Below are 8,943 nucleotides of genomic sequence, written 5' to 3' on the forward strand. Positions count from 1 at the left end.
TCCATGTCCTGTCCTACTTCTGGCATGTCATCGCCCTGCCTCTTAGCAAACCCAGAGAATGCAGAACACACAAAAAAAATGCTTAGCACATGTACTAAAATGTCTCTACAAAAAACACAGCAGGCCAACAGGTACAGCTTTTATTCCCCTACCAAATTCCTTCACATGTGTCTTATCTGCATTCCACCTTGTCCCCTCTCCCATTCACAGGGCCAGGGAGACTCCTCTTGGCACAGAGGAAGGGGTGCCCCTTTAACTAGGGCCACAGCCCAGATAAACTGGGGGACCCCCCCACCATGGAAAAAGCAGGAAGAGAATGATGGACGTTTATTACACCATGGCTCCCCCCCCCACGGGGGGTAGGGAATTAGGAGGGCTGGGGGAGTGCCCCCATGCTACTGCCCAAGTCCTTAAATACAAAGCACGGGGAGTAAAGAGGACCATCCCTCAGAAATACAGCACCAACCTCAGCATGGAGGCAAAAGGAGAGTGGGCAAGACCACTTCCCTCTGAAGGGGTGGGCTGAATGAGAGCACACATCCTCAGTGGCTACGGCACCCCTCCCTACCAGGATTTGGATGCAGCCTCAGCACCAGGAGTAGGGAGAGGGGAGGAGAAGGGATGCTAACACTGCACCATCCACTTCTCCCTGAAGGCCCTGGCCCCAGCACAGGCATTCCTCTCCCCACTAGCCTGGGTCCGGGGATGTGGAAGAGACTCTGTTGGAATCCAAGGCCCTTATCTATTTCTTCTTCCGTTCTTGGGAGCAGCGTGGGCAAAACCTAAAAAGGAATGAACGGAAAGATAGAGAAGGGGAGGTAGAAAGTGAGTGAGGGAGAATGCCCTCTGTTACACCGTTTAGGAGCAGCTCAGCTCTTGCCGTAACTCTCACTCACCATTTCCCCCGAGGCTTCGTTGTCAGCCCCACACAGGCAAAGTGGAACCACTCTATGGAACACTAGAAAAGGAACAGGATGGAAGAAGCAAAAGTCGGACCAGGGTGGGGCAGAGGAAAGCAAAGAAGTCCCCACCCCTAGATTCATTCCTTAGTATTCCCCTATCCCATCCCTTTGGAGAATTCTTAGAGGTCCCAAGGCCAAACAACTCCAACCGCCTTCTTCCTATTCTGGAGTCCCACTATTCAACTATTTTCCCTCCTCTAGTGCCCACTCTCTTTATGTCCCCAAGGATCCCCCGTTCTGAGGCAAAACGGTTCTCACATCAGGGTTGTCACAGCCAATCATCTCTCCATAGGAGACCTGGTGACAAAGGCAATAGGTGGGTTCGTTGGGATCCACAGGCATATCCAACACATCAGAGGGATGGACACTGCCAAAGGTCACTGAGGGCATCCCATACTCAGGACTTCTGCATGCCAAGAGGAAGAGAAAGTGTCATCTGTATGCCAAAGGTAACTACAACTTGAGACCTTGGTGGGGCAAGTGATTTGGGGCTTCTCTGTCCAGCAAACAGCAAAATGATAAGGAGAGGAGATACTGGCACAGAAGATAGAGAAAGTGGCAAGGGGCAGGGTGGGGTGGGAGTGGGGGGTGGGAGAGAAGAGCATGTCATCTGACAAAGTGCTCCCTGATACACTCACGTGCGCACAAGTTTTAACTTTTTCTGGGCAGCCTTGGGGGCTTCTTCATCTGAGTTTTTCCCTTTGGAACGAGCACGGGCAGCTTTCTTCTCCTTTTGAGTCCGGCCTTCTAGGAAAGAGGGGGAAAGCCAGAAGGCAGGGAGACAGAAAGATGGGTTAAGCCCTCTTTCTTCTCCTTCTTTCCAACCTGATGCCCCTCCCTCATAGCTGGAGAGCTGGCTTCTTCTCCCTCTGCATCCTCACCCCGCCGCTCACAGCCCACCCCCCTCCTCACTCTTTTTGCCTTTGCTGGAAGAGCTGTCATAGTCACTTGACTCAATCTGTTTCTCCTTCAAGTCAGCCTCAAAACGAGCCAGGTCTGTGTCCAGTCGCCGAATGTGTTTGTCCACCTGGATGGGAAGGGAGAAGAAGGAGGTACAAGTCTGGTTCCAGTAAAAGAAAACAGGCTAAGACAGATTCTATGGATCTCTCAGACCCAAAACGGATCCCGACATAGCTGAAGGAGGGGTCTAGGACCCCAAGGAATAGATAGGAGGTAGGTGGGGAGCCATGAACAGGGCCATACCATCTCATAGGTCTGCATGGCAAGCTGCACCTTGTCGTCACCAAATTCCTTGCATTTGCCATAGGCTTCCTGGATCTGTTTGAGAAGAGCCAGTTTTTCCTCGGAGCTCAGGTTGCGGGCGCTACTCATATACTCAGTGGCCAACTTGTCAATCTCAGCCTTCAGGTCTACAATAGAGAGAGGCCTGGTCACAATGGCCCGAGCGGCTAGGTGAAGCACACTTCTTTCTCTTGTTCCTTGGACCTTTGCCATTGACCATGATAACCTTCGAGCTAAAATGCACTGCAAGTTCACAGGTACTGTGCCATGTACTCAAGTAATACAACATACTGACAATATTTGTTTAAGGGTGACTTCAGGTGCTGAAAACATTGCTATCAGTAGAAACAAATTATTGAAACATAATGATGGATCCTTTGCACATTGCACTAATATGAAGTATATTTTTGTTGAGGTCTGAAGATGCTTCTTTGCAGGGCTTCTGCTGCTTCTTGAACCGTGAATTCTGTCTCAAAAACCACCTGGCTTCTTGTCTCAAAAATATCCCACAACAGTTCTGAGTACTGTAAGCCAGGCTGGGTCATCCACTGCTCCTGGCTTCTAGTCTGTGCATCCATTTAAAATGAAGCCCTAGTTCATTAATGTAACAGTTCTTCTACTTACTGCCACCTTATTTCGCTCATCATTTGCAACTTGTTAATATTTCCCCTCACTTCTTTTCTGTTTGCTATCTTCAATATTGCTCCAAACATTTTAATATTGGAAGGCAGGTGATGTCCCGAGACATGGAGACTGTAGAGTCTACTACCTAACATTTGGTAGGACTCATAAATAATGTCAATGAAGAGACAGAAGCATGACTGTAACAGTATGCAGCAACAGACAACGGGAAGTGTGCAGTCTATACTTATGCCCCATTTGTTTGAGGTCTTTGGAGGAAGCTGAAAAAGAAAGTAGTTCAATTATCTCCAACCGGTCTTTCTGTGCATCAACTCAAGAGTTGGAACTGTACTACGAAGCAAGCAAGCAAGCTGGTTCTCAGAATTCGGCAGGCAGTTCTCAGGGGCCTACATCCAGGATTTTAGATGCTGTTCACCTTTTCATGAGTAAAGTTACCCAGAGTAACTTAAATCACAGTTTTAGGTATTCTAACACCAGCTTGTTACATCCTTGAGCATGGCTACATAAGGATGGAAGATAAGACCTATATATCCTTCAGCACATATGGGGGATAGCTCCAACAAACATCTTTGACCTTGAAAAGACCAACCTGACCATTCCAAGTATTCACTTGAGGCATTCACACTTCAAATGGATGCCTTAATGCAGCCAAACTTGCTCAACGTCCAAGGCCACAGGTGGTATCTAGTGCTTCTGTAAGGTTGAATACATAGTAGAGATCCTGATGTTAATTGCTGTTTTTCCTCTCGAAGAACTTCTCATACAGCAAAGCTCCTGTCTACATGAGTTGCAGTCCAAAGCCACACTGAATTTTGTGACAGTAAAATTAACAATCCAGTAGAGCAGAAAGAGTCTAGCCTTCCCATAAATATATTGAACATGGTGAACAGAAATGATTCTAGAGTTGACTGTGGTTTGTTGAATTCTTCTTGAGGAAGCTATGAAGAACGTAGCATCTCTGAATTCTTCAGGCATTGTCCCAATATTCCATTTGCTATGGAAAAGCTGATACACATGTGCAGATCATCACTCTCCTTTTAAGAAATGCAAGAGTGAGAAAGAGAGAAACCACAGTCCTCCAGATCAGACCAAACGATATGGTACCACCGAACAGAAAAAGAAAGGATCACACACACTCAGTATACACATGGACTCCTTACTCTCTACGTACCCTCTGTTCTTTGGTCCAGGTCCCTCATGAGCTGAAAATTTCTCTGTAGTTCAAAGGGGAGGTTTTCAATACCTAGGGTGAAGAGGAGAAACAGAATCACTGGACTTCACAGTCCTTATAGCTGCTTTTAAAGTACAGGTCTAAAACAGGACTCAGTTTTCCCTCCTTTGAACCCTTGGATGTATCTGTGATGGCATTCATCATTCCTTTCTCAGAAGAGGCGGTGTCTGCCTCTGCACAACTAACCTCTCCATCTCTGCACAGCTTTCCCACACTTTCTCTCTTCAGTGACCTTACTCTACAAATGAGCCCTTGCTCCTCATTTTCAGTCTCTGACTCCAAACTTCTTGCCCTCAACTCACAAATACTCTCATGGTATCCTCCACCACTCATCACATACACACAACCTGCTCTCTATATAGTAGCCAGAATATTCTTTGAAAAAATGAAAATCTGATCAAGCCACTCTACGGCTTATAAGCCTCCAGTAACTTGCTATAGTACTATTCCTTGTCCTATTCTGCACTTTCTGGCCCTGGCTTACCTCACACCAGCCTGCACTCCTGTCAGTCTCCCTTTGTGCTCTCTCTGCTCAGATCATACTGGCCTCCTCTGAGTATCTGGAACTTACGAGCATTCTTCCTGCCACTTGGCTTTCCACATGCTGCCCTCTCTGCCTGGAATGCACCGCCCGGTCCTCCTGATCCCACTTCCACCATACCTCTTGGCCTACTAAATTCTGTTCAGGCTTCAAGCTCCGCTCAACCTTGACTTCCCTCGACTCCAACAAGTGTCTTGGATTATACTGTCAAGTTTTTCTATCTCTACCTTGCTTGGCACATATCCAACTATAATTAAGTAATTAATTGTGTAATTTCCTAGGCTTTTTTTGTTTTGGGGTATCTGTGTCCCTAACTTTCTAGAACGGCTGGGCATGCCTGTCTTGTGTTCCCCTAGAAACAGAACTGTGTTAGAACATATAGAACTATGACTTGCATACAGAGGGACCTCAATAAATACTTGAATAAATGCATGAATATTTATGTCTCTCCCACAAAAGATCTCTTTGCATCATTCCACTTCAAACTTTTAAAATGCCTCCACTGCTTTAACCTATAACCTCAGATCTGCCACCACCAGTTTACTGAGATTACTTTAAGTCACTAATGACTTATCAGAGCAAGTGACCTATTGTTAGTCCTATTCTAACATATACGTCTGAAACATCTTTTCTCCTTTGAGTAACTTTCTTCCTCTTAGGATTCCAAATCTCATCATATACTTACTGGTAATTCCAACATTGACATTTCCATAGCCTGTCCCTTAAATGTTAATGTTTTCTTGAGATTACACTTTAATCCTCTCACTTTCTCACTTGTTTTTCCATCATCTTGAGCTCATTCATTCTCATGGATACAATTACCATTCCTATGCTTAATTCTAAATTAAAGTAAATTAAGTTAAATATATTGCTTTTACTCCTGAATTTCCTATTTTGTTGATGATATACTGTCTACCTCACATCCGAAGCAGGAATTCAAGAAGTCACCTTAGATCCTCCCTTCTCTCTCAACCACTGAGTCATCAATCAGTCCTGTCATAATTAACTTCTAAATACTTCTGTCACTCCTTGAGATCAGATCTTCATCTCTGACCCAGACTGTTATCACTAATTGATGTCCCTACTACCAATGTTATGCTCCAGTTTATCATACATACAGTTACTTTGCTTTATAAAAATCACTCTATTTAAAAAATCTGTTGGTTCCTCACTATTTAAAGTGCAAGCTTCTTAGCGTGGCTTTAAAAGAGCTTGCACACTGTAACCCCAGCCTCTTTCTCCAGTGTCACTTCCCAGTCTTTCACCTAGAGTCCTATATATCAAACACTCTAACCTCACTTTTCCCTGACCTTGCCACAAACCCATTAAGACTCCACCTTCAAGACTATTCAAACATCACATCCTCTGTAAAGCTTTAACTCCATCCCCAGGTAATTAGTCTCTCTCCAGTGTTATCAAGTGTCCTTTCAATGTATTTCTAGTATTTCACTTGCAACACTATTTTATACGTATTAGCAGAATCCTACAAGAGACCATGAGCACTTGAGGGCAGGGGTTATGTCTTACTTATTTTTGTATATCCTCAGCACCTGCCATTATGTCTGATCCATAACAAGCCTTCAATGAACGAATGAATGAATGAATGAATGACTCCCAACATGAAGACAAATGTAAGCGCATAGGGTGACATACTTTGTGCAGGGGTGGGTTACATAAACGGCATAAACATAACACTAGATTTCTATTTGATGGGAATTGGATCTTTACTCCAACAAGAGAAGCGTTCCAGTTCATCATCTGACAGTGGTCACTCACAACCCACATACCCATGAGAAGCCACTTCTGAGAAAGAACTTAGCGGAGGAGCCGCGAGGTCTTTGTCGCTGCTCCAAATGGCAGTGGGTGATATACTAAAACGACCGATTCTGAGAAAAAAATATACCGAGGCTGGAGACACTGAAGATGGGGACAGCAAAAATCTTTCCGGCTATGCACATTAGCCCTTCAAAAGATATCAGCCCCGCCGCGCAGCCCCTCCCTCATCTACACCCCAAATCGAAGCCTAGACTCTGCTGCCCCGCCCCCTCTTTCTTCACATCCTCCAATATTTCTCTCCCGGAACCCCTTCACAATTGTGACCTTCTAACCACCGGGACTTCGGGGCCATAGATCTTCTCAGCCCTGATCCCCGCCACCACTCTGTTGACCCCTGACCCCCTCCTCCAGCCTGCTCTTACTGTCCAGATAATGTTCCAAATACATCCCCGCAGCCATCTTGAAGCAAAACAAAGCAACTTCCGATCCTCCCCGGAAGTAACTGAAACACGATAAGCGCTGAAGCTATTATTCTTGGGTTAGGGCCTTTCCGCCCTTAAAAGGAGAACTTCCGCCCTTAGTAACTTATCCGCTGGGACACATCCGCCCGTTGTTGACACTTGTCCTTTTGCGTAAGTAGCCAGGACCGCCCGTAATGAGGCGTCTTGAAGCGACTTGAACCTGCTTCCGCCCTTACTCAGTCCCGGTGCGCGACCAACCGTGGCAGGCATGACGTCACTGGAGATCGCCATTTTGCATTCTCTATCAAACTTTTCTTCCCTCCAAAACGGGAAAGCGCGGTAATGAAGTAAAAAAAACCCAAAACACCTTGTCTCTTTAGGATTGTATTGCATAAACACCCCTTTTCAGTAACTGGGGAATCTTTCCCTTTTGCAGAATATGAATCTGGTGACTAGAGCAGGTCTTGCCTGAATCAAGATTTTGTTAATGAAGTTGCGGAGGCTAATCCGTGTTGAGATTTAAACCTTGGCATTGCTTTTCACGCACACGAATACCAACTCCCTAGGATTATTTTTTTAACATGGAGAAAGGTTATTACTTATAAACTCGGTTTATAAGTACAAAGAACTCACACAATAAAGCTATAATTATTTTTGTCTTGAAATATTCCTGTTCATTTACACTCGAATACATTCTCACACAAAATGATGTAGTACTTCGGGCCTTGCCCTCGTTTCTGTCTCCCTTTTTATTTGAATTTATACGTGATGTTAACTAGCATCATGACTGAAAGAAATGGGGCATGGATCTCAGTCACAACTGAGCCAGTTAGATGCCAGCTATTACCCTAGTCAGCTGCAATACAATGAAAACTGCTGTTCAAGATGGAAAGCAATCAAGTGCATGACAGGGTACCAGCACAAGCCCATAACGTAAAACTGGTGTTAGCATGACAGTGGAGATCATTGTCACCCCTCAGACATTCTTAATAATCATCAATGGCACATGGTAACTTTTTAATGATTTTTCATCCATATAATTTAGACCAAATATGTGAAGAGTAAGGTGAAACCCCAAGTTTACTACTGAGCAGGTGGTAAGATACAGCAATAGAATCTAGAAGACTTCATTCCAAGTATCATGCCCCCGGGTAATTTAAGCTCTGTGCCTATTCTCTGTAAAATGAGAATAACAGCACCTATTTCATTGCCATGAGTGAGCATATCCTTAAAAAAAGTAGATTCTGGTTCTAATACCTGGGATGTCAGGGTCTTATCAACAGTTGGTTAGAGCAGGAGGGGAAAATGTGGTATTCAGAAGTTAACAAACATTGGCATATTTGGTCGTGTAATACATTCATTAGTGTCACACCACAGGTGGAGACTAGCTTGGATACCCACACAAGAGAATGAACTCTAAATTAAGTGGGCATTATTTCACTGACTATCCACACTCTACTGGGTAAAGAACATCGTTGCCCAGCAGTCCCACAGATAGCCATGTTATCAGACATGAGAGCTTTGTCACTTTTTCTGTGCTTAAAGGTCTTTTAATTTTCAAAAAGGAATCTCGGAGGTGATCTAGCCCAATCCCTTCATTTAACAACTGAAGAAGCATCTTGGCCAACACTGGTTGATAGCAGGGCCAGGGCTGACGTCCAGGTTTTTTGACCATGCTCTGTTCCTCAGCACAACTGTCCTGCATTGTTATTCAATCCTGGTTATGATTTCCACCACTGGAAACCTCTGGTTTGAAGTGCCACAGGATAATGAATTATGTATGTACATACATGCCAACTGGAATTAGCACTGAGCCCACTGATGCTCAGGCAGGACTGCAGATCCTTTCAAGAGACCATGCTTGCATTTCTTTGATAAGGAGCTTAACAGTTTTAACATGACTAAAACCTTGCTCTCACATATTTAGACAATGCAGTCTTCATGACAAGATTTGTATGTAGCAATTCTCATCAAGATTTCATTTCAGAAATATCAAAGCTGTACCCTTCTAGGGCTGGGGATACACACAGAATCTCGTCACACAGCATTCGTTCTTCACATATACACACTCTAGTGTAAACCCTTAGT

At 44.6% G+C, this 8,943-nt stretch overlaps 1 protein-coding gene across 5 annotated transcripts; it reads right to left on the reverse strand.

Annotated features, from left to right (window-relative positions):
- Positions 1–125: 125 nt before the first annotated feature.
- Positions 126–6,940, reverse strand: ING4 (inhibitor of growth family member 4). 5 transcript variants are annotated; one of them, XM_019754460.3, is made up of 8 exons: positions 6,817–6,940; positions 4,018–4,089; positions 2,166–2,332; positions 1,884–1,989; positions 1,601–1,709; positions 1,221–1,368; positions 897–958; positions 126–782 (listed from the first exon to the last, which is right to left on the reverse strand). In XM_019754460.3, exons 1-8 carry the CDS (start codon positions 6,851–6,853, stop codon positions 743–745), a joined length of 741 nt encoding a protein of 246 aa, XP_019610019.1. In that variant the 5' UTR covers positions 6,854–6,940; the 3' UTR covers positions 126–742. The 5 variants fall into 5 exon arrangements, with proteins under 5 accessions (XP_019610019.1, XP_019610017.1, XP_019610020.1 ...); XM_019754458.3 differs by having other exon boundaries at positions 1,875–1,989; XM_019754461.3 differs by having other exon boundaries at positions 1,601–1,706; positions 6,817–6,939.
- Between the last annotated feature and the right edge of the window lie 2,003 nt (positions 6,941–8,943).

The sequence above is a fragment of the Rhinolophus sinicus genome, chromosome 1 (assembly GCF_057876585.1).
Source record: "Rhinolophus sinicus isolate RSI-liver-muscle chromosome 1, RSI-T2T, whole genome shotgun sequence".
Lineage (NCBI taxonomy): Eukaryota > Metazoa > Chordata > Mammalia > Chiroptera > Rhinolophidae > Rhinolophus > Rhinolophus sinicus.